Source organism: Schistocerca piceifrons, chromosome 9 (genome assembly GCF_021461385.2).
Source record: "Schistocerca piceifrons isolate TAMUIC-IGC-003096 chromosome 9, iqSchPice1.1, whole genome shotgun sequence".
Classification (NCBI taxonomy): Eukaryota; Metazoa; Arthropoda; class Insecta; order Orthoptera; family Acrididae; genus Schistocerca; species Schistocerca piceifrons.
Genome location: NC_060146.1, coordinates 17,374,768 through 17,400,874, shown reverse-complemented (window position 1 = coordinate 17,400,874; position 26,107 = coordinate 17,374,768). Strand labels below are relative to the sequence as shown.

The window sequence follows — 26,107 nt, the reverse complement described above, 5'->3', positions numbered from 1 at the left end:
CAAATCCTATACCTGTACAGAGTAAAGGAGTGAAATTTTTCACTTCAAATATCCTTTGGTTCATCAAAGATATTGATGAGTCTGCAAGTTGTCAGTCATTACAGCTTCAGAGTTATGAAATAGTCATTTTTCAATAAGTTCTACTACTTGTATTCCGGAGTCAAAAAGGAGCGAAGCTTTGTTTGAAGAAACACAGCTGTTTCCTTTTATGAGCTGCTTGTAACTACTCACCAAGATGAGAGTAGATTATATCTTTAAAATTTCAAAAAGTATTGGAATGAAAAAGTTCAGGTATTTTACCTGAATGGGGTTAGGAACAAGAAGCTGGTGTACTAAATTCTGTGAATTGTTTTCATATTTTTCTGATCATACAAAAATAAAATCCTTTGGCAACCTTTAATCTCAGTCAGATTAAACAGTGGAAACTCCAAGTAGGAATGTAAACATTGTAGGAAAAGAGAGATTGCTACTTACATTACAGAAAACACTTTAAGTTGCAGACAGGCACAATTGAAAGACACTTACATAAAGCTTTCGCCCACAGCCTTCATCAGCAAAAGAAAAACACACACCACTCGTACACACAAGCAAGCACATCTCATGCACACAACTACCAACTCCAGCATCATGGGCATCTCCCATGATACTGGAGTTGGCAGAGATGTGCACACGGATTGCAAGAGGGGGAGAAGGGGCACAAGCCACTGAACATACACTTTCCTTATGTCTCTCTTCACTCTTACTTTCTTTCTATCCCAATTTCTTAACGTGAATGAGTTCCCCATCTCCCACTCTGTCATCATCTAGAACATCTCATTTCTTATATGCTCCCACACACCTAGTGATGTTTTGTAGTTTAGTCTTCTTTTGGGATGACCAGGTTTTAGATTCCTGTCTGAAATACTGATTTGCATTATCCATGGTTCCATTAGTCACTTCAGATGTGTGTTGGGAACTTTTCTGTGAGTGTGTTATGACCACCCTAATTCCCTTTCCCCTTCTACTCGTCCCTGTCCTGTATCAGCTACCTTCAAACTCTGTGTGGTTTTCCTAAATCACATTAGGCAATCCCTAGCACAGCAATAAGAAATCAGCTTCAGATGCTCACAAAGCTGTGTTACTCTTAGTCACAATGTATTTTGATTGGTACTTGAGTGATCTTCCAATGCCATCTACATCACTTAAATTGTGAAATTGGTACTTAGTATGGCATAAAGCACTGTGGTGATGTATGCATCATTACAATTTACACCCTGCAGTTCTCATGTGTGGTGTGGAAACATCGCTGAAGGCATCTAATGAGATATACTTTTTGTTGAATAGAGCCATTGTGTGAGGACCCTCAAGAATGTAGAACCTTTCCTGACAGCCCCCACCAAAATGCCCATGTCACAGTAATCCTCTTCTTCTATTCCACCGTATTAGGTCCTTTATTAGATGATAGTTCAAAATCTCTATTTTGCTTCATTATGATTATGAAATGGTTTTATTGCGGAATGGATAGGGATGCAGAAAATAAAATGACATGACGTTGGGATATTGCTTTTCTGCCACAACTTACAATAAACTGATTCACACTGAAACATTGACTCACCCAAATTTTCTGTCACAACTAATTTATCTAACACTGAACATCCTGTACGACCTATAATCATCTGTACAATGTGGCACAACACACATCAATACACCCACATTTTAACTGACTGTAAACACTCTAATTATGACTGAAACTTAAGACTGATGTCTCACTACCACTTCTACTAATTCACAAGAACAGCAGTGACAGACTACTAACGTTGTTGCAAGCAGAGATAATCTTATATCAGTTGACACAGTTTAACCAGATGTGCTGTGCAATTACTATACATCACAATACTTGTAGCCAGAAGAAAGAATTAACTCAATTAAAATTTTTCCAAGAACAAGAAACCCAATATTTGTGATGTTTGAGTGTATAGGATGCTAACAATCTCACAGATTTTGTTTGGTACAGCTTTGTACTCAACAGTAAGGGGAGGCGGTCTACAGAGCAGGGTGGCAAGTGTCATCATAGGACAGCTGGACAGGAGCAGAAATGATTAGCAAGCAACACGGTAAAAAGAAGGTTTACTTAACTTTTATTTCTCCAAGCATATGAAGACTCATTACAAATAATGCAGGTAGAAGCAGAGCCCAACTGTTAACAACAACAACAATGTTGAGGCTTTCTGAACTAAATGCAGATGATGGTATTGTAACGAAGAGGCTCTAAGTGCAAGTTGGCGAGGGACTACCTCCAGCTGCCCCGTATCGTGGCGGCCGATGGCGTGCATAGCCCAGAGCAGCTGGAGGCATGGCTCAATAGGCGTGCACCACTGGGTCTGCTGGATCCCGCGTGACTGTTATCGGTGTCTGACAGAAACGTGCAATTCTGGTGCCAACTGTGGAATGCTAGGAGGGTGGGTTTAATTCGTGATATCACATATTAAAAAAAGAAAAGAGGGAGGGGTGAGAGAGAGAGAGAGAGAGAGAGAGAGAGAGAGAGAGAGAGAGAGAGAGGGAGGGAGGGAGGATAATGCTTAAGTTTTTAAGTGAAATGTTCCCCATAGATGTGGAAAATGAAAAATGTGAACTAAATAAAGACCTAGGGCACAACAGAGTTGCTGATGAGATTGGGAATGCATTGCAGATGAACCAGGCTCTTCATGCCCACTAGGCGTACACTGTGTAGCAGTGGGACCCTAAACTGGGCATGTAAAAGCAACAACAGTGAGTTAAAGAAGTTTCAGTACAATACAATACACATGAGTGAGCATACATCATCATCCTTTTTTCCGCACACTGAACTAAAAGAAGGGGTCAGTTGAGAGGATACAGCCTAGGGTGGCAAGAAAAAGTTTATTTGGTAATGAAGGAAAGTATGGGTGTTAAAAAATTGTAGAGGAAGACCAAGATTAGGCTACAGTTAGTAGGTTTAATTGGGTGTAGGTTGTAGTAGGTACATTGCTGCAAAGAGGCTTGCACTGGGTAGGCTGGTATGGTGAACTGCATCAGACCAGTCTTTGACCTGGAGACTTTAACAAGTAGCGCATCATGAGTATTTGCAGTTTCTGCTGTGGAAAGCATAAATTCATTTGTGTGCTGTGGAGATGTAAACAGATAATTGATTTAATTTCTTATGCTTCCTTTGTTCTACTTCTCAGTTAATGTGTAACTGCTGTTCTTTCTGTACAGGAGGTTGTGTCGGAGGAAGAAACCATTACTCCACCTGACGCATCACACATAAAAAAAGAACCTGTAAGTAATACAAGCATACAATAATTGCATACATTTTTGTAGATGTGATACTTTTGTTGCTCAGTTTCATCATCAAGCAACAAATTCACTAATTGTGTCATAGAAGGAATAGGTGTTTAAAATGACTCTTACTATTATGGGAAGAAATAAATGCTACTTCCAGTCAGTTGTGACACTTGCTATAAAATAAATGACTCAACAAGAAATAAAACTGGGTGTTGGATGAGCACTCAATTCCAATTTTTCTTTTTGTCATTTAGTGCTCCTACTAGCAGTCTCTCCCAACTCACATCTGCAGTTTGTCAGTGGCTTCTCAGTTTCTACCTTATGCTTCCATTCATTAACACCTCTAATTCCCTTTTGCTGCTGTTCTTCTATGTATTATAGTCGGCAGCTAATAAGTTTTACATTTGTCTGTTCATTTGATACTGTTATGATTAAGCTTTCTCAAAATAAATTATCAGTTCTCATAGTCCCTTGGGGTACTGTTGATTTTAAAAACTATCTATAGTTCTTGTTGATTTTAATAACTCTGAAGATACCTCATTCACTGTTGACAGATTCTTTGAGCTTGATTCATTTACTGCCGATAACTTTCTTCAACATCACACTTCCTACTTTTCTCCTGTCACACTGTTGTATAGCTCTTCTCCTGGCAAATATCAGCCTTCTCTTCTGCTTGTAACATAGGCTACAGCTTTGCACTTACCGAGGTTATGCCTTTACTTTTTACTTCTCTAAAATTGTGTTTATCCTCACAGAGCTTCATTTATTTTTAACTAATTCTTTACATATTTAACTTGTTCTGATTTTGCTGTTAAATTTTTAAGCATCTTATACTTCTGGGATCCCATTGTGTTCTCATCTCTCATCCCCCCCCCCTCCCTCCCTTCCTCCTTTTTGCATTTAGTGGGCTGTAATATTTTCCAAACCTCTTTCTCTTCTCTTCTGGCTATAACTCCGGTCATTGCCCTGGAATTTATTACTTCTTTGATTACTTCCTTGTATGTTTCATTGTAAAAACGCTTTTGTCTTGGCCACAGTTTTTATTGACTATGTTACACCTAATGTGTTTCAACGTTACACCATTTTCAAAGGATCTACAATAAAATGGGTGTACATGAGAAAAATGCGATCACACCATATAATATTAAATACACCGTGACAAGCAAATGAAAATTAACATTTACCAAATATGTGACACACTTCATCTTATGAACCGACAAATATCAAAACTGAATCTATCCAACATATATTGATACACACTACCTCATCAGTCTTAATGTCGTGAAATGTAAGTGCAAACTGATTAGAATGTACTCACGAAAGCCTCAAGGAAAGAAGTTACCCAGATGACTTTTAACACATGGCGGGTACTATATATTGCATTTTGCTATTATGAAAGTAATTTACATTTTGTGATTGCCATAGAATATTTGGATAGCTAATGTTTGACTATCAAATTTATAATAATATAAATAAAATATTGCTTAAAGCTCTATTAGTTAATACAGTGTTTAAAAAGTTTAGAAAATTACTGATTGTATGTAATATAAGTACAGAACAGAGATAGTAAGAAACAATACACATGATCAATTGATTGCATATCCTGCAAATGACAAAATAATAAAATAACCTCCACACAATCCCATAAAATAACAGACACTGTTGAATACATGAGTAGTATAGTATTCAGGAAATGTACAGAGAGCATCACATAATCACTTTGTTTACATAACAATAGCATTGGGAGAATTAAAAATAAATGTGATCATTGCTCATTCTTCTGCCTTTAGGGGCTTTCCCATCCCAAGGGCAGTAGAGTGTCCTGAACTTCCACCCTCTTTGACAAGGCCGTTGGTAGACTGAGGCTGATTTCTTAGGCTGGAAGCTTTCGGCCACCAATTCTGATTACTTTTATTCAAAAGTTAAATGGTAGTGGGGTTCGAACCCAGGACCAAGGATGTATTGATTAGTAATCAAAAACACTACCTGTACACCACAGGTACTCCAGTTTTATACCTATTTAATTTTTCACTTCCATATCAGAGTAATCAGCATGTCTGACTGACATGCAATTATCCAGGGTCATTTTGTGGTACTGACCAGGATTTTCCCTGGTGGAAGAAAGGGAAAAGAGTCGAGTAAGCCTAATATTGATTGAAGAAAGCATACTGGGCACAGTACTCTTCTTGGTGGAAATATCTTTGATCTTAGCTACAAATATGCTGGACCTTATCGACAAACTCGGTATAGAAACCGAGATTAGTAATCACGATGTCATTGCAGCAGCTGTGATTACAAAAGTTAATAAATCAGCCAAGAAGGCTAGGAGATTGTTTCTGCTAGACAGTGAATTGGATCACTTAGTTCCATCAAGATGGGCAAAGTGTAAGCAGATTGTAAATTGTGGTCGGGAGAGCTATGTCCCTAGAAAGTGGAAAAGACTCACTAAGATTTAATAATGCAACTTGGAGGATGGTGAGGAAGCAGAGGCTGTTGCAGTTTTGGTTCAATAGGGAATGCACAAATGACAAGTGAAGGTTAGAAGAGATTCTAGTGTCTGTGAAAAGATTTATGCATGAAGCATACAACTGCCACCATCACACCCTAGTAAAAGATCTGGCAGAGAACCCGAGGAAATTCTGGTCTTATGTAAAATCACTAAGCAGGTCTAAGGCTCCCATTTGGTCCCTTGTTGACCAGTCTGGTGTGGCAGTTGAAGACAGCAAAATGAAAGCTGAAGTTTGATATTTCATGTTTGAAAAATTGTTCACACAGGACAATTGTACAAACATACCATCATTTGACCATTGGGCAGACTCCCATAAGAACGGCATAGTAATAAGCATCCCTAGTATAGAGAAAGTACTGAAAGATCTGAAAGTAAGTAAATCACTGGGTTGGGATGGAATCCGAGTTTGAGCTTACAAAGTCCCGAGAGACTGAAAAAGATGCATGTGACTCCAGTATACAAGAAGGGTAAAAGAATATACCTGGAAAATTACAGATTAGTGTCCGAAATATCCGTTTGCAGCAGAATCTTTGAACATATTCTTAGTTTGAATATGATAAACTTTCTTGAGACTAAGAAGTTTATGTACATGAATCAGCATGGTTTTAGAAAGCATCGCTCGTGTGAAACTCAGCTTGCCCTTTTCTCACATGATAGATGAAGGGCAGCAGGCAGATTCCATAATTCTAGATTTTCAGAAAGCATTTGACATTGTGCCCCATTGCAGGCTGTTAACAAAGGTATGAGCATAGGGAATAAGTGGCTCGAAGACTTCTTAAATAATAGAACCCAGTATGTTGTCCTCAATGGCGAGTGTTTGTCAGAGTCAAGGATATCAACAGGAGTGCCCCAGGGAAGTGTGACAGAACTGCTGTTGTTCTCTGTATACATAAATGATTTGGCAGGCAGGATAGGTTGGAATCTGTGGTTTTTTGCTGATAATGCCATGGTGTATGGTAAGGCGTAAAAGTTGAGTAACTGTAGGAAGATTCAAGACGACTTAGACAGAATTTCCAGTTGGTGTGATGAATGGCACCTAGCCCTAAATGTGGAAAAATATAAGTTAATGCAGATAAGTATGATTATCAAACCTGTAATGTTCGCATACGGTAGTGCTAATGTCCTGCAAGGTGCTGTTAAGTCATTTAAATATCTGGGGGTAACGTTGCAAAGTGATACGAGATGGAACGAGCGTGTGAGAATTGTGGTAGGGAAGACGAATGGCCAAAATAGATTTATTGGGAAAATTTGAGGGAAGAGTGATTCATCTGCAATGGAGACCATATGCAGGACACTGATGCAACCTGTTCTTGAGTACTGCCCAAGTGTTTGGGATCTGTAACAGGTCAGATTGAAGGAAGACGACATCAAAACAATTCAGAGGTGGGCTGCTAGACTTGTTACTGAGAGGTTTATAGATTTGTTACTGATAAGTTTGAACAACACGTAAGTGTTACGGAGATACTTCAGGAACTCAAATGGGAATCTGTGGAGGGGAGAGGGAGAAAATTTAGAGCAGTACCAGTGTACCCAAGCCAGCATACATTGTGCGTAAGGACCACAAAGATGAGATAAAAGAAATTAGAGCTCATACGGAGACATATAGACAGTTGTTTTTCCCTCACTCTGTTTGTGAGCGGAATAGAAAAGGAAATGACTAGTAGTGGTACAGGTTACAATCTGCCATGCACCATAAGGTGGCTTGCGGGTTATCTATGTAGATGTAGATATTTTAAAAAGAGATTTAAAACAGTGAAAAAGTTGAAAAATGTTTAAACTTGAATGATGATAAGATTATTGTGGTGAAGGCAGCTTAGGGTAATGTAATTGTTTTAATACATGATGCTGATTACATTAACAGTAGTAATGATTTTTTCTGAGAATAATGTTACCAACAAAATAAAATAGGAACTAGTACATAGATTTAATGCAGATCTTAAGGCAGAACTTGAGTCAGGTTATTTTCTATACCTGACAGTAAAAGATGGAGAGAGATGTAACATTAATGAATCCAGTTATACTGACTTAAACGTCACATTTTATGCTACACAAAGTCTCGATCAATCCATATGATAGTTAACAACCTCATTGCAGCTCCTAATAACTTAAACAATGACCTCAAGAAAAGACTTCTGGCTGTAGATACCCATGAAAAGTCATTTTCTGTGAGAAGCTCCTATCATTTTGTAGAACAAACAAAGAATGTGTTACTGCTGGAGTATGCATGTCTTCCCTGCTTTGATATTGTGAATCTTTATACAAGTATGTGTGTTCCCAAAATGTTGGACATTATTGAGCGTAATTTGCTTATGTGCAGTAAGTTCAGTCGAGGTGAAATCATTGAACAAATAGAAATGTTAGAATTCACATTATCATTTAATTATTGGAAATTCAGTGGACAATATTTTCATCAACCACTTGGGCTGACAACAGGTAATAACATTGGCTTAAATTTTCATGAATCGTCTAGAAAACAGTTTTACTTGCAAACAACCTGAAATGTGCACCAACGTTATTATCTATAACAGATATGTCGATGACACCTTTCTATTAGTGAAAGGTATTTGCGATGTAGCTAATGATATAGCAGAAGGACTTGATTGCAATGCACCCATTGTAAAGCAAATGGTCAAATGTTCCTTCATTTTTTTGGATCTGTCTGTTCAAAGAGAGGCACAGGGAATCTATCTTTTGGTATTTTTAGAAAATTGATGCATATGATTTAATAACAGTGACAGATTCATATCATTGGAGAACACACAAATGGGCTATTTTTGATTGATGCTACATTGATTAATAAAATTTCCTTTAAATCTGAGAAATGTAGAAAATGAATTGTACATTCTTGAACAGGTTGCCAAATCCAGTGGCTACAATAATAATGAGGTAAGATTCTTGTATAATAGACAAAAAATAAAGTTACTCAGCAGTGTAAAATAACTACTTAGGTCATCAGTCCCCTAGAACTTAGAACTACGTAAACCTAACTAACCTAAGGACATCACACACATCCCTACCCGAGGCAGGATTCGAACCTGCAGTTCATGAAAGCCAAAAAATATTACACAATGCACCAAAATAATCTTTCTTAAATATGGTTGAGGAGTCTAAAATCTATTAGAGAAAAGATCCTTGAAATATGGTGAATGAGCAACCAGATTTTTCTACAAATAGGTTTTTCAGTCTTTTCGGGTTTTTCTGATTAATTTGTAATAAACTTTCCATCTTTGTGTAGCCTTTCCTTCTCTTAGCTCAGGTTTATCAAACTTAATGGTCATTTTCTAACAAAGAGATAGAGGGGCTGGCCAGTACTTACCTCAGGTCAGATAGATACACAAAAAACAGAACCGAAAATTTACGTTCCTAGCTTTCGGAACAAATGTTCCTTCGTCAGGGAGGAGAGAGGGGAAAGAAAGGGAAGAAGGGAAAGTAGATTCAGTTACTCACAACCCAGGTTATGAAGCGACAGGGAAAGGAAAACAGGGAGGGTAGCAAGGATGGAGGCATGGTTGTCAGCTTCCCTCTGCTCTGACAACCATGCCTCCATCCTTGCTACCCTCCCTGTTTTCCTTTCCCTGTCGCTTCATAACCTGGGTTGTGAGTAACTGAATCTACTTTCCCTTCTTCCCTTTCTTTCCCCTCTCTCCTCCCTGATGAAGGAACATTTGTTCCAAAAGCTAGGAACGTAAATTTTCGATTCTGTTTTTTGTGTATCTATCGGCTGTACTGAGCTGAGGTAAGTACTGGCCAGCCCCTCTATCTCTTTGTTAGTATTTGTTTCACATCTTTATATGAGATTTTCCATTAATCATTTAATGGTCATTTTGTACAGCAGTTGAACAGCGACACTTTGTACTTGTACTAATTGCATTCATTATGAGCTTCAGGTGGCATTTTCTGGTCTCAAGGTTTCAAAACATAATTCTGTCTATTTCTCATTTTGACACATTATAGTCTTAAGAATATTTGGTCAGAAGGATTTAGTTGGGAAATTATTCTTCATACGTGAAAATCATGCTTCAGTGAAAACACACATACTCTCATTTCAAGCCGCTCTTTGCAGCTCCATTCTCTACCTCTTTTTCTGTAAAACTAGTATGACATTCCAGTTTGAAGAAAATATAAATATAGTTACAGGCTGTCCATAATTAAGTTCCAGTTTCAAAATTCGGCAGAAAGAGAGCCACTGCTCAGAATGATGTCGGATGTGAACGGAATATTATTGACACAGTGGGATACTTTCACGGTGCTAGAATTTCTTCACTTCATGTACTTCATAATCCGCAATATTGATGTTAAGTTTATAGGTGATCTTATTATGCTACATCTCATCACTTTTGTCTTTCTTCAATTTACTTTCAATCCGTAGTGTGTGCTCATTAGACCGTTCATTTCTTTCAACACTTCCTGCATTCCCTATTTTTACTAGTTTCATGAACTCCAACGAGAAATGTAATTAATTGCAAAAGAATGATTGTAAATTTTTGACAGTGCCTGTAAAGCCAAAATTACAGAACTGTATCCAGAAGGAAATAAGTAAGTCAGATGGTGAAACTATTATAATGTATTGTGAGAAAATAAAACACCTACAGCTGTCCTTATGATTTTATTTATTTTGTTGCAACCAGTTTTGGCACTTCAGTGCACCAGCTTCAGGCTGTAGTTGATGCAGAAGGGGTGGCTGTGGGTGTTTTATTTTCTCACAATAGTAAACCGCCATCGTCCCAAAGACCTGCTGTCGAAAGGATGGCACTGTAACCCAATGGTACTGAGGTGCTGCGTCTGGTGGAATGGGTGAGATGAAAATTGAGGCGGAGAGGGAATGGAGGGGTGGAGAGAAGGAAGGCAGATGCTTGGAGGGGGAAGAGGCAGCAGGGGAACCCAGGTGCTAAGACCTGTCTTATACATTCAACCAGTCTGTCCTATGCCAGTCCCGTCACACGACATCCCGCTCTAAGAAGGGTGGTGGTGTGTCCTGCCCACTTGTCTAATGTAAACCTGCTTCTTAGATCACTAGACAACAACTCTAGCAAATCGTATTAACGGAGTTTATTAAAAAAAGAAATAACTACAATTACAATACTTAACTTTGAGAAATTTACAGTGAGATATTGCAAGCAAAGAGCGACATGAAACCTAAGCAATCTCTTCAGTGTGTGCAATTCCTATACAACTCCAGTAATACAATCCTGTCACTCCTGTAGCATTTGTAGAATGGCTCATCTCCAAATGGGCTGCAGCCAGGTGGCTCAGCACTTATGTCCTCTTCGTGCAGATGGTGCTACTGTCTCATTGTCATCCTAGAGAGGGGTCAGTCAGCATGCTGTCGGCTGACGTCTCACAGCCCTCTCTGCTCTAATGTTTTTGCCCATCGTGCCGGCACTTGACGTAACACCGGAACAGGTGTGATACCTGTAAAAACAGTCATGTCATATACCAGCTCTGCCGTAACTTCTCGACAGACGTACGTGTGGACCCATCCACTAGCAAGCTGTCCAGTCCAATGGATGACCACAACAAAACTGTGGCCAAGAGCACAGTTGACCAACTGGTGTTGCCAACCATAATATGCTCATATCAGAAGGATATTTCACAACCTGTGCCATCTAATACTCTCTCTCAAAACCAGCTTTTTTTAATATCACAGATGGCAATTGTCCTTAAAACACATTCTTCAAACTCGCAATGCTGCTGTCTTCAATCAGTTTCCACTAGTCCCTGTCCCACATGTCAGCTACTGCTTTGACATTAGGAGAGAAGAAAGTGCAACTGTCCATTTTTGATCTGTCATCGAATATTCTAATTCCATCTGGTCACTGCATCTGCACAGGTGTCATGAATATGTTGTCAGTGTTTGCTCTTTCTTGTTTGGGGAGCCAATGGATGATTAACTACGGAAGCAGCTTGGAAAAAGAATTACGAATTCATTGTTCATTTGTGAACAAGGTAGTAAGGGACTGAGCGCTTCTGCAATATGCATTTATGTCAGTGTATAAATAACTGGTCCAAAGAAGCTTTTGTAGGTCAATTAATTACTGAATATTTGCAATTTGGGGAGCTTTGTTTTATGCGCGAAGAACTGAAGCAGAGCATGGGCGACATCTCTTCCACTGCTTCAGAGAGGAAAAACATTAGATATTGAAAGCATTCATCTGAGACATATTCTAATACAGCTGTTCCATACTTTATCTACTTCAGTGAGTGCTGATTTGATGCTGCTGTAGTAAAAGATTGCACCACGGTCTAATTGAGATCACACAGGCAGTCAGTACAGGGATCTGTGCCTCCACAAGGTACAGGCCAGTTTATGGAGAAAGTTCATCACTGTTACAGCCTTGGGAAATGATGTCATGTCAGCAGTGGGTCGCCAATTTATTCCAGAAATTGTGTAGTCAAATTTGTATTGTATTGTATGTTAACAGGGGCCTAGAAACAACGGAGAGGCTCCGTCCCCACTGCAGCCGCAGTGGTCCACAAAGCCACGATGACTGCCGCAGTCCACTGCACCCCTCCGCTGCCCCACACCGAACCACTCTTTCAGGGTTATTGTGCAGTTTGGCCCCTGGTGGGACTAGCTCAGTCACCGTTGTTGTGTTAAGTGAACAAGTGAACTAGGACATCAGCGCAACATGATTTTTCTTTTGCATTTGTGGTATTTCTTGTTAGACATGCTGATGTTACTTGCTACCTTTTAACATAAAATGATGCAACGTCACTGTGTGGCTTGCAAGTTTGCAAAGATTGTTGACTTCTGTTAATATGTTAAAAGGTTGCAGCAGTGTTTTATTTACAGTTGATTAATGGGTAAACTAATTAACATGTCATTTCTTTATTTGTGATACTTGGCTGGTAGTCCATACACTTACTGTGTTCAGTGGAGCTATTGATGAGGTCACTCCTTCCAGTGGTTGTAACAAGGGAATGCCTCAGTGGGATGATTTCAGGTCCCTATTCCTTAGAGCATGTAGCCATTTGCTGAATTTTCTGGTGTGTAAACTCACCAGTCTTTAACCATTGCAGTTTGTTTGGTACGCTATACCCTGTCTATCTACCTGTCTCTTCCACTTCATCTACCTACCTCAGTTCAGTCAGACAACCAACCCTAAACTTGAGTCATCTTATATGTATGAAATGAAAAATTCAGTTCAGAAAATAGATAGATGGGCTGAGGAGTACTTCATTCAGAGAAATCAGGTTCCATTCCTGCCAGTAGGACAAACAAACATCAGTAATAGTACTTCTTGCAAGCTGAAATAACTCAAGAGCTCACGAAAACATACCCTGTATCACCTACTCTCCTTAATTTGTGTGTTGAAAATGATGTAACAAGTCACAAAAATTATGACCAAAACTCTTTAAAATAAATAATGGTACTCAAGACACGATGCTGTTTGCAGACGACAAAGTGATTATAGCACAAACTGGTGGCAACCTACAATGTGAGGCTGTACCTGGGTGTGAAAATTGCAAAAAATATCATTTTAGTATCTACAATAGAAAAGTGAAAATGGTGATATTCAGAGGATGTGAACTATTTACACCCAAAAGAGTTATTAATAATGGAACAAGAGAGCGAGTCAACGGATTCCTTTATTGTGGATGTGATATTACATATATTTCAAATGTTGTGAACGGAAAGCTTCAGAAATTGCAGTACCTGTGGAATAGTCAAATGGCATTTTAAAAATTGCAGAAGAGATACATTGCTTATGCCCTGTAAAGTATGGACAGTATCAACATTGTTGTAGGGATGTCAATGTTGCGAACTTAATAACGAAAGATTTAAAGGATTTAAAATTCATAGATGAGAGCAGTACCTGGTTACGCATTACTTCACAGGCAGAGAAATGAGGTCAGGATATAATTAACCATATTTAATCTGAATAAAGAAATAGTAAATTATAGGAACAAATGGAAAGAGCCTGTAACAAGAGCGTATGTAAATAGAACAATAAAATTGCAAAGCAATTTGCACATCATTATTCAGATTAAAAATGAAATGAACTCACCTATTTATACATTCCTTGTAGAACAAACAGTGCATTCAGTTTTGTGATGTGAGGCTACATGCCACAACAAACACATCTTTCCAGTTCTCCTACACTTATCACTCAGAAAGGTTTCATCATCATCATCATCATCATCATCATCATCATCATCCAAATTAACAAAACAACATGTTTCATGTTCAGTGCTTTGAACTGCCAAAGCATTTAATCTGGACTTGGACACTGAGTTTCTAAGATGCTTTTATTAGTTTCAATTTAGGAAACTATCTTTTTGCCATAGTAGAAGTAACTGGCAAGGTCAAGTACAGCTGAAGAGCTACGCGTACATCAGGGAAACTACTTGCAAGAAAAGCATTTTCAAAAAAGAAGATTGTCATGAGACCTTCAACTGGTGTATTCTTTTTTTTCCAGATACTTCTGACAGAAGCATTGAAATGTGTGACTTGAAAAGACTTCAGTTTATCCATAATTCTGTGATCTGTAGAAAACTTGTTAGAAAATTTCTCCATTTTATGGGTAAATTTTGAAATCAATTTAAGATTAAGTTACGAGACTTTTGCTTGTTCTACTACCACCTCAGAATTGTTTCTTAAGGTGAATAGATTATGTCATGGAGTTTGAAAAAGTTGAAAGGCATTCTCTATATCAGCATTAGGGGACTGCAGTAATTTGGAAACAAATTTAATATTTTTAAAAATCTTACATTGAAATACAAGAGTCAGGACAAAATCAAAAGTTTCCATACTTATTCATCAGATGAGTAGCTGCTCCCCCCTCTGCTGTCTTCTTAATCTTTAAAATGCTACTGTACAAGCTCACCAAAAGTTACAGGAAGTTCTGTTTAAGTATAAGAATGAATAAAATCTGGATTTGATTTATTTGTTGCCATCGAACCACAGAAGCACTAAATAAAACATACATGCATTCTGTTTTTTTCATAAAACTGTTGCAGTTCAGCTACATTCATTACCGAACCACTTAGTACTAAATTTAAATTGTGTGTTGGACAAAGTATAAACTCAGCATTTGGCACCTGTGCTTTAATTCTCAATTACAAACCTCGTGTTTGGCACTCATAGATTCAGCACCATCACATGCTTGAGCTCGGCACCTATCCAGCCATATGTTCATCTTCTATAAATTACATATTATTTCTTTTTCAAAACTTTCTGTCTTGGCCCTTCAACTTATGGAATCCTAAAAAGATTGATTTGTTTCAAACTCCTTTCTATCTGATTTGCTTAAATATAAATGCAAATATCTTACAACACCAAGTTTGACCTTTATCGATAGATTGGCGGTTGTGTCTACAGTAAATGAAAAGAATGGCAGCCGATTAATTTCATCAATGATCCACTCTAAAGTGCAATCATTTAACAGTTCTGTTGTCTTGTTTTGAATTTGAAGGCTCAAATATTTTGTTTTAGATTTTTTGTCTGAAAGATGTTCCCTTATAGGAGGAGCATATACGGATAGGAGGTCTATTATATTTAACAAATTGGCACTCTGTTCTCCTATTTCAGATTCATGATGGCCAGGGCTAGCAGTTTGGTATAGAGCTAATGCTCTTGTTACATATGGTATTCTAGAAATTATAGCTTAATCAAAAAGTCAGTTAATGGTTTTCCATATTTCCATGTGCCTACAAGAAACACATGCATTTAAATATGTAGCACAAGTTTCATGTACTTTTATTTTCCTTATTGTTAGATCTTGCGTCATTAATTTGTCGATCATGTCATGCATCTTCTCCATCTCTGAATAACCAGCACATTACACAATATACTGCATTAAAAGTCAGTGCGTAGCATAGCCAAAATTGTTAAATTTTCTCAGCTGTTTTAGTATAATTGCAATAATCACAGATAAACGATCTTCTCATCTTAGTGTCCTCAGGGAAAGGATCCCAAGGCTTGCATTGACTGCTGTTTAAAATTTTTAGTTTACCTTGTTCATTCAGTTTACCTGGGAATAATCCTCTATCAGTGCTAATATGTGCATTTTTGCAGATTATCGTGACCTTGAGAAGAACAGTCGATTGGTCATTGATTGGTGTGTGTTGCTGGCAGCCCATTCTCAAATTGTTTGTTATCAGAAGTTACGCCTGATTCCTTTTTCAGCTGGTATTATGTCCTCTATGAGCTTGCAAACATCCAGACTCTTGCAATCTTTCATTTTTGCAACTGTATTGACTCCCACTTTAAACTTTAAAAATCGGACTTCTCCCTATTTTCAATTTCATTATTAATTTTAGTACATATCTGTTGTAGGTATGTAGATGGTCTTGGAAGACTTAATCTTTATTGCCCTTTTAACTTCTTCGCATTGGCAGTCTTTTGAGTTAATCTTTTGAGCACCACTTAAATATGACCTGCTTCTAGACATGGTTTTTAACTTAATGCAAGTGTTTAAGAGCAACCCATATAAAAAGAACAGCAATGTGTTGTACGGTAATGAAAGCAGAGCTTACCGAGCAAGGTGGCACAGTGGTTAGCCCACTGGACTCACATCCGGGAGGACGATGGTTCAATCCCGCGTCTGGCCATCTTGATTTAGGTTTTAATGATTTCCCTAAATTGCTCCAGGCAAATGCCGGGATGGTTCCTTTCAAAGGGCACAGCCGACTTCCTTCCCAATCCTTTCCGAGACCGATGACCTTGCAGTCTGGTCTCCTCCCCCAGAACAACCCAACCCAAAGCAGAGCTTAAACTCAGATAAGCTACTATGAACAGCACAGTGAATGCATTATTGTAGCCAAGATAGACAAAAAGCCCATGCCTACCACAGTAGTACAAGTTTATATGCCAACTAGCTCCACATGTCACGAAGAGATTGAATAAATGTATGATTCAATAAAAGAAATTATTCAGATAATAAAGGAATTTAATAGTAGTAAGTGAATATGGACTGGGGTTAAGGAATGAAAGAGGAAGCCACCTGGTAGAATTTTGCCCAGAGCATAACTTAATCATAGCTAACACTTGGTTGTGAATCATGAAAGAAGGTTGTATACAGGGAACATGCGTGGAGACACTGGAAGGTTTCAGATGGATTATGTAATGGTAAGACAGAGATTTAGGAACCAGGTTTTAAATTGGAAGACATTTCCAGGGGCAGATGTGGACTCTGACCACAATCTACTGGTTATGAACTGTAGATTAAAACTGAAGAAACTGCAAAAAGTTAGGAATTGAAGGATTTGGGACCTGGATAAAGTGAAAGAACCAGAGACTGTAGAGACTGTCAGAGAGAGCATTAGGGAACAATTGACAAGAACAGGAGAAAGAGATACAGAAGAAGAAGAATGGGTAGCTTTGAGAGGTGAAATAGTGAAGGCAGCAGAGGATCAAGTAGGTAAAAAGACGAGGATTAGTAGAAATTCGTAGGTAACAGAAGAGATACTGAATTTATTTCATGAAAGGGGAAAATATAAAAATTCAGTAAATGAAACAGGCAAAAAGGAATACAAACGTCTCAAAAATGAGATTGACAGGAAGTGCAAAATGGCTAAGCAGGGATGGCTAGAGGACAAATGTATGTAAGGATGTAGAAGCAAGTATCAGTAGGGGTCAGATAGATACTGCCTACCGGAAAATTAAAGAGACCTTTGGAGAAAAGAGAACCACCTGTATGAATATCAAGAGTTCAGAGGGAAAACCAGTCCTTAACAAAGAAGAGAAAGCAGAAAGGTGGAAGGAGTATATAGTGTCTATACAAGGGCAATGTACTTGAGGGCAATATTATGGAAATGTAAGAGGCCATAGATGAAGATGAAATGGGAGATATGATACTATGTGAAGAATTCGACAGAGCACTGAAAGACCTAAGTCAAAACAAAGTTCCGGGAGTAGACAACGTTCCAGTAGAACCACAGATAGCTTTGGGAGTGCCAGCCATAACGAAACTCTTCCATCTGGTTAGCAAGATGTATGAGATAGGAAAAATACCTTCAGACTTCAAGAAGAATGTAATAATTCCAGTCCCAAAGAAAGCAGGTATTGACTGGTTTCAAAATTACAGAACTATCAGTTTTATAAGTCATGTTTTCAAAATACTAATTCTTTAAACACGAATCAAAAAACTGGTAGAAGCCGACCTCGGGGAAGATCAGTTTGGATTCTGTAGAAATGTTGGAACACGCAAAGCAATACTGACCCTGTGACTTCTCTTAAAAGATAGCCTTGGGAGAGCCAACCATGTCAAAACTCTAGCACCTGATGAACAAGATGTACGAGACAGGTGAAATACCCTCAGACATCAAGAAGAATGTAATAATTCCAATCCCAAAGAAAGCAGGTGCCGACAGGTTTGAAAATTACTGAACTATTAGTTTAATAAGTCACAGCTGCAAAATACTAACATGAATTCTTGACAGGCGAATGGAAAAACTGGTAGAAGCTGACCTTGGGGAAGATCAGTTTGGATTCCATAGAAATGTTGGAAGACGTGAGGCAATACTGACCCTACGACTTATCTTAGAAAATAGATTAAGTAAAGGCAAACCTACATTTCTAGCATTTGTAGACTTAGAGGAAGCTTTTGACAATGTTGACTGGAATACTCTCTTTCAAATTCTGTAGATGGTTGGGGTAAAATGCAGGGAGCTAAATGCTATTTACAATTTGTACAGAAACCAGATGGCAGTTATAAGAGTCTAGGGGCATGAAAGGGAGGCAGTAGTTGAGAAGGGAGTGAGACAGGTTTCTGGCCTATCTCTGATGTTATTCAATTTATATATTGAGCAAGCAGTAAAGGAAACAAAAGAAAAATTTGGAGTAGGAATTAAAATCCATGGAGAAGAAATAAAAACTTTGAGGTTCGCCTATGACCTTGTAATTCTGTGAAAGACAGCAAAGGACTGGGAAGAGCAGTTGAATGGAATGGACAGTGTCTTGAAAGGAGGATATAAGATGAACCTCAACAAAAGCAAAATGAGGATAATGGAATGTAGTCAAATGAAATCAGGCTAAATATGGAGCTATTGTATCAGCATACTCTGAAAGGAACCTGACTGATACACAATCTGGACCAGAGGCCTTGCCTTTATTAAGTGATTTAAGCTGCTTTGCTACACCGAGGATATTTACTTCTATGTTTCTCATCTTGGCAGTTGTTCTTGACTGGAATTCAGGAATATTTACTTTGTCTTCATTAGTGAAGTACTTTCAGAAAACCGTGTTTAATAACTCTGCTTTTGTGGCACTGTCATCAGTGACTTCGCCATTGCTTTTGCACAGTGACGGTATTGATTGCGTCTTGCCACTGGTGTGCTTTATGTATGACCAGAATCTCTTTCTGCCAGATTCCTGGACAGAGTTTCATTGTGGAAATTATTATAAGCATCTGGCATTAAAGTATGCACAATCTTTCGAACTTCTGCAAAACTTTGCCAATCTTGGGGATTTTGCATCCTTTTAAATTTGGCATGCTTTTTTCCTTGCTTCTGCAACAGTGATCTGACGCATTTTGTGTGCTGTGGGGGATCAGTACCATCACTTATTAATTTATGTGGTATATATCTCTCAGTTGCCATTGATACTATTCTCTCTGGAATCATTCCACATCTTTTCTATGCTTACATGATCAGAACAGGAGCGGAGACTCTCTCTTAAAAAGGTGTTAAGAGCATTTTTATCAGCTTTTTTAAATCGATGTACTTTGCGTTTGTTTTTTATGGTTGAGGGTGTTATGGTATTTAGCGTAGCAGCAACTGCCTTGTGGTCGGGAATCCCTGTAACCATCTTGATACTCCCTATTTGTCCAGGAGTATTTGTTGCTAAGAGGTCAAGTATGCTTTCACAACCATTTACGCTTCAAGTGGGCTCATGTACTAATTCAAAATAATTTTCTGAGAAAGCATTCAGTACAATTTTGAAGGTGTTTTATGCTTGCCGCCGGCTTTAAATGTATAATTTTTACAGCATATTGAGGGTAGATTTAAGTCACCACTGACTATAACTGTATGATTGGGGTACCTATTTGAAATGAGACTCAAGTTTTCTTTGCACTGTTCACCAACTATATCTTCTGAGTCAGGGCGTCGGTAAAATGATCCAATTAATAGTTTAGTCCGATTGTCAAGTATAGCCTCTACCCATACTATTTTGCAGGAACTATCTACTTCAGTTTCACTACAACTGAATAGAATTGGGGAGAAGAGGAATTTGTAGCACAACTTGACAAGAAGAAGAGATTGGTTGGTAGGACATGTGCTGAGGCGTCAAGGAATCACCAATTTAGTATTGGAGGGAAGCGTGGAGGGTAAAAATCATTGGAGGAGACCAAGAGGTGACTACTCTAAGCAGATTCAGAAGGATGTAGGTTGCAGTAGTTATTCAGAGATGAATAGAGCAGCATGGAGAGCTGCATCAAACCAGTTTTTGGACTGAAGACCACAACAACAATACAGCAGGCAATAAACTACATTAGAGACAACTGATGTGCACAGTTCTGATGTCCAAGTCTCTTTCTCTTATAGTTGGAGTCACAAATGATGTTAAATGAGTTACAAATGATGCCTGGTGACTTTAGGCTTGTTCTGCGCACCTTCATCACACATTTTTCAATGGCCAGTGAGCATTCAGTAGTGTTCTGAGCCCTCTGCCATGAATTTTTTAGCCAATGTGAGCATTAAATGTGATCGTAGTGGATTATTTAGTAAATTTTTATTTCATTTGTTTGAGTAGGCATTGCTGATGGAGGTGGTCAGTAACAAATTCTACATAAGCAAGCCAGAGGCAAAGTTTTGCAGGATATGCACTGTCTTCAAGCACAAAGCATGTGTGTATGTACGTGCTTACTGCAACTGTTGCTTAGACAGGTAATAATGTGAACCTCGTCCATGTTTTGAACTGTGTGAACCACATTATTCATGTATCGGATAACAGAAGTTTGCTCACACTGTAACACTGCATCTGACAAAACATACAAAAAAGGCTAAGGGATTGTTTGTAGGAGAGACTGTTGTTGTTGTTAACACAATTGAAGGAAAAATACAGAGAAGAAGATAGGGCATTCAAGTGGACTAGGCGGCATACCAGCCACTGATTGTGCAGAAAAATAGCTGTGGCGGCATCTGTGCACTGCACGCAATGCTGGCTGCCACACACTGCAGCAGTCCTGTCGACAGTAAAGAGGAAGGGGTACTGAATGCTTGGCGCACTTCCATTTGCTTCTCCGTAATGAGTTTCCTTGGCTAAACTGAATATAAAGAATACCTTTTTAAATGAATCACTAAAGTCAGGTTTCGACCCCCAAAATACAGTGCCCACTTAGTACGGTGACCCTCACCACCACCCTGGGTAGTGTCTGTGGAACTGTTATTTAAGCCACTCATTACAAGTGAACAACAAGCCAAAACAAGGAAGAAGGAAAATCTGTCAGTCAGATAGAAGATGTACAAAGCAAAATATGTGAGGATGGAACAAACTGTAATTATATATGAAGATGATATCTATTCTTTCGGACATGTCTGAAAGAACAGATACCACTCGAATCTTGCAGCTCTCGAAAAAAGAAATTACAATGAAATCCAGACCATTAGCTGCTAACAGGCGTTGATAAATATCAATGAGGACAGTTGAAATGTGTGCCCCAACCGGGACTCAAACCTGGGATCTCCAGCTTACATTGCAGACGCTGTATCCAACTGAGCCATTGAGGACACGGAGAACAGTGCAACTGCAGAGACTTATCTCTGGCACACTCCCCGTGAGACCCACACTTTCCAACTTTCTGTCCGCACACTACATTTGTACTGCCCCTACCCACTATACTCATTACTCACGGCAGTCAATCTACCGATTCCCGTAAGAGTTTGGGCAATGTGAGTGCATCCACACTGAAGAAGATCATTGGCCGGTAAGCTTTATCTATATGAAGATGGTATCTGTTTTTTCAGAGATTCAGCAATCTTCACCTAAGAATTTTTTTTTTATAAAAACAGTCAAAATATAATAGCACACAGAACGAACTTTACATGATTCGCAGATGATAGAACAAATTACTTTTGTAAACTACATCTACATCCATACCCTGTAACCACTGTGAAGTGCACGGCAGGTGGTACTGCCTATTGTATCATTTATAAGAGCTTCTACTCGTTCCATTCACCTAAGAAGCCTGTGAAGAATGACTGCTGAAACACCTCTGTCTGTCCTGCAGTTTGTCTTATCTTGTCCTTGTGATCCTTACACGAACAGTACATACATTATTTCTGTCGAAAAATACAGGGTTATTACAAATGATTGAAGCGATTTCACAGCTCTACAATAACTTTATTATTTGAGATATTTTCACAATGCTTTGCACACACATACAAAAACTCAAAAAGTTTTTTTAGGTATTCACAAATGTTCGATATGTGCCCTTTTAGTGATTCGGCAGACATCAAGCCGATAATCAAGTTCCTCCCACACTCGGCGCAGCATGTCCCCATCAATGAGTTCGAAAGCATCGTTGATGCGAGCTCGCGGTTCTGGCACGTTTCTTGGTAGAGGAGGTTTAAACACTGAATCTTTCACATAACCCCACAGAAAGAAATCAGTCGGGAGAGCATGGAGGTCATGACATGAATTGCTCATCGTGATCTCCACCATGACAGATCCATCAGTTTTCCAATCTCCATCATGATGGAAGTGCAGTGGAGCACCATCCTGTTGAAAGATGAAGTCGGTGCTGTCGGTCTACAGTTGTGGCATGAGCAAATTTTCCATCATGTCCAGATAGACGTGTCCTGTAACGTTTTTTTCGCAGAAGAAAAAGGGGCCATAAACTTTAAACTGTGAGATTGCACAAAACACGTTAACTTTTGGTGAATTGCGAATTTGCTGCACGAATGCGTGAGGATTCTCTACTGCCCAGATTCGCACATTGTGTCTGTTCACTTCATTATTAAGAAAAAATGTTGCTTCATCACTGAAAACAAGTTTCGCACTGAACGCATCCTCTTCCATGAGCTGTTGCAACCACACCGAAAATTCAAAGTGTTTGACTTTGTCATCAGGTGTCAGGGCTTGTAGCAATTGCAAACGGTAAGGCTTCTGCTTTAGCCTTTTCCGTAAGATTTTTCCAAACCGTCGGCTGTGGTACGTTTAGCAGCCTGCTTGCTTTATTCGTCGACTTCCGCGGGCTACGCGTGAAACTTGCCCGCATGCGTTCAACCGTTTCTTCGCTCACTGCATGCTGACCCATTGATTTCCCCTTACAGAGGCATCCAGACGCTTTAAACTGCGCATACCATCGCCGAATGGAGTTAGCAGTTGGTGGATCTTTGTTGAACTTCGTCCTGAACTGTCATTGCACTGTTATGACTGACTGATGTGAGTGCATTTCAAGCACGACATACGCTTTCTTGGCTCCTCTCGCCATTTTGTCTCACTGCGCTCTCGAGCCCTCTGGCGGCAGAAACCTGAAGTGCGGCTTCAGCCGAACAAAACTTTGAGTTTTTCTACATATCTGTAGTGTGTCGTGACCATATGTCAATGAATGGAGCTACAGTGAATTTATGAAATCGCTTCAATCATTTGTAATAGCCCTGTATATTATATTGTTGATGTCAAGCAGATGCAGCCACTCGCTTTAAACATAAAACATATATGGATTATCGGTGAGTAACTTAACCAAGACAACTTTTTTTTAACTTGCTTATATTTGTTGTCGTTTCCTTTTTATAAATATTGCTTGTGAAATATTCTCTGTAACAATGTACTTGACTACTTAATTCAGCGACAGAGAAAGAAGTGCTGCATTCATATTTTTATCATTTAACCCTAGGAAGCCCGGGACAACTTCTTACACACTGAGTGAACTCAGCTATTAATGATAACTCAGTAAATCCTACTAAAATAATAATAATAATAATAAAAAAAAGCAGGACTGAAAATCTCCTTTGAAAAGACAGAGTACCTAACCAATGCAAAAGAGGCACCGAACAATATGATTACAAAGTATGGCCAGATAAAGAAGGTTTCTAATTTCAAATATTTAGGGAAAATCATCCAGCCCAATGCTTAAGATAAAGAAGGAAATAAAACAAGAACAAGAAAAATGGAAATGGCATTCCAGCTAACAAAGAATGTGTACAACAAGAAGTCAGTATCAATTAACGCAAAAATAAGGCACTACAACACTGTGATTAAGCCAGAGTGTCTGTATGCATCTGAATGTTTAGCAATGAACACTAACAAGGAAATGGAAGCTATAGCAAAAAATGAGCGAAAAATCATTAGAAGAGTACTTGGGCCGAGGTTTGAGAATGGGACTTGGAAGCTTAGAAGTAATAGAGAAGTGTATGACAAAATTGAGAAAATGGGAGATACTATGAGGAAGAGAAGAGTAAGCTTTTACGCCCATTTGAAAAGAATGAATGATGAAAGGCTGACAAAGAAAATATTCATGTTTTTTGACAAGAACCCCAGAACCCAAATTACCTGGTTCAAAGAAGTCAAAGCAGACTTAGAGGAGATGGGTATAGGAGAAGATGATATAACCAACAGAGACTTAATGAGAGGCAAAATTCAACATTTTGAAGGATTTGAAGTGAAGAAGAGAAGAACTGGAGGAACAGTGTGGACAGAAGACCGAAGGGAGCAGCACAGAGAGAGGATGAAGACATATTGGCAGAAGAGAAAAGAGGAGGAGCGCAATAGGAGAAATGTACATTGAAAAATAGTTGTTTAACGCGGTCCCTAGACGGCCAAAATCGGAATAAAAAAAAAAAGTGTTCTGTTATTACCAAGCAGCAAACCTAGGAACCAACACAACTGGATACAGATCACAAGTATACACAACATTTATTACCAGATACCCAGAATTAAAATTTTTAACAGAACAACGACTAGCTGATCAGATCCGTGTAATAATCAAAAATAACAGGATACCCCAGTCAGAATTAGAAAACATCAAACAACAAGTACAACAAATACTGGAACAAAATAATGTGCAATCAGAAGATGAAGAAAATACAGTAATGGACTCAAACATCCCAGAGCAAACAAACAAAGAACAACACGCATCAATTAAACAATCAGAGGAAAACGAAATCTTAAGACAGCCACCAGAACAAGCACAAATAGAACACGAAGTGACACAGATGTTGGATATAGAAGAAAAATTTCAGCTGACATATATAGAATAGAAAGACACAAATACAGACATTAGACCATTCTTGCATAGACCGCCAAATAACCCACAAGTCGAAACAACAATAAAAACTATCAACACAATCATACACAACAAAATAAACGAAAACACAACTATGGAAGAGTTACAACTACTGGTTTATGTAGGAGCACTCACTACACTAAATATACACACTAGACAGAGGTCAGAACCAACCAACACACAGAAGAAACCCACAAAACCAGCTTGGCAACACAGGCTACAGATCAGAATAGAAAAACTGAGAAAAGACATCGGACAGCTAACACAATTTATAAGAAATGAAATCTCGAAGAAAAAAAAAAAAAAAAAAAAAAAAAAAAAAAAAAAAAAAAAAAAAAAAAAAAACCGAAAAAGGTTAGGTAAAATCTCACAACAAGAAGTGACAGAGCAATTAGATGAAAAGAAGCAGAAATTACAAGCATTCGCCAAACGACTTAGAAGATACAAAAAAAGTGAAAATAGAAGGAAACAAAACCAAACATTCAACACAAACCAAAAGAAATTTTACCAGACAATAGATAACACACACATTAAAATAAACAATCCACCAAACATAACAGACATGGAACACTTCTGGAGCAACATATGGTCCAACCCGGTACAACATAACAGGCATGCACGGTGGATACAAGCAGAAACAGACACATACAAGATGATACCACAAATGCCTGAACTGATAATTTTGCAACATGAAGTCACCTGAGCAATTAATTCTATGCACAATTGGAAAGCCCCTGGAAAAGATAAAATAGCAAATTTCTGGCTGAAGAAGTTCACCTCAGCACATTTACATCTAACTAAATTATTTAACAGTTACATTGCAGACCCATACACATTCCCTGATACACTTACACAAGGGATAACTTATCTGAAACCTAAAGATCAAGATGACACAGCGAACCCAGCTAAATATCGCCCCATAACAAGCCTATCAACAATATACAAAATATTAACTTCAGTCATTAAACAGAAATTAATGACACATACAACACAGAACAAAATTATAAATGATGAACAGAAAGGCTGTTGCAAAGGAGCACGAGGATGTAAAGAGCAACTGATAATAGATGCAGAGGTGACATATCAAGCTAAAACTAAACAAAGGTTGCTACACTACGCATACATTGATTACCAAAAAGCTTTT

The 26,107-nt window shown here is 38.5% G+C and overlaps 1 protein-coding gene across 10 annotated transcripts in view; it reads left to right on the top strand.

Annotated features, from left to right (window-relative positions):
* LOC124717156 (zinc finger protein 501-like) overlaps window positions 1–26,107 on the top strand; it is a 337,802-nt gene that overhangs the window by 97,491 nt on the left and 214,204 nt on the right. For all 10 annotated transcript variants that reach the window (XM_047243924.1, XM_047243922.1, XM_047243918.1 and 7 more), the window contains one exon: window positions 3,214–3,276. In XM_047243924.1, the coding sequence (XP_047099880.1) occupies window positions 3,214–3,276 (63 nt within the window). The remainder of the gene's footprint in view (window positions 1–3,213; window positions 3,277–26,107) is intronic.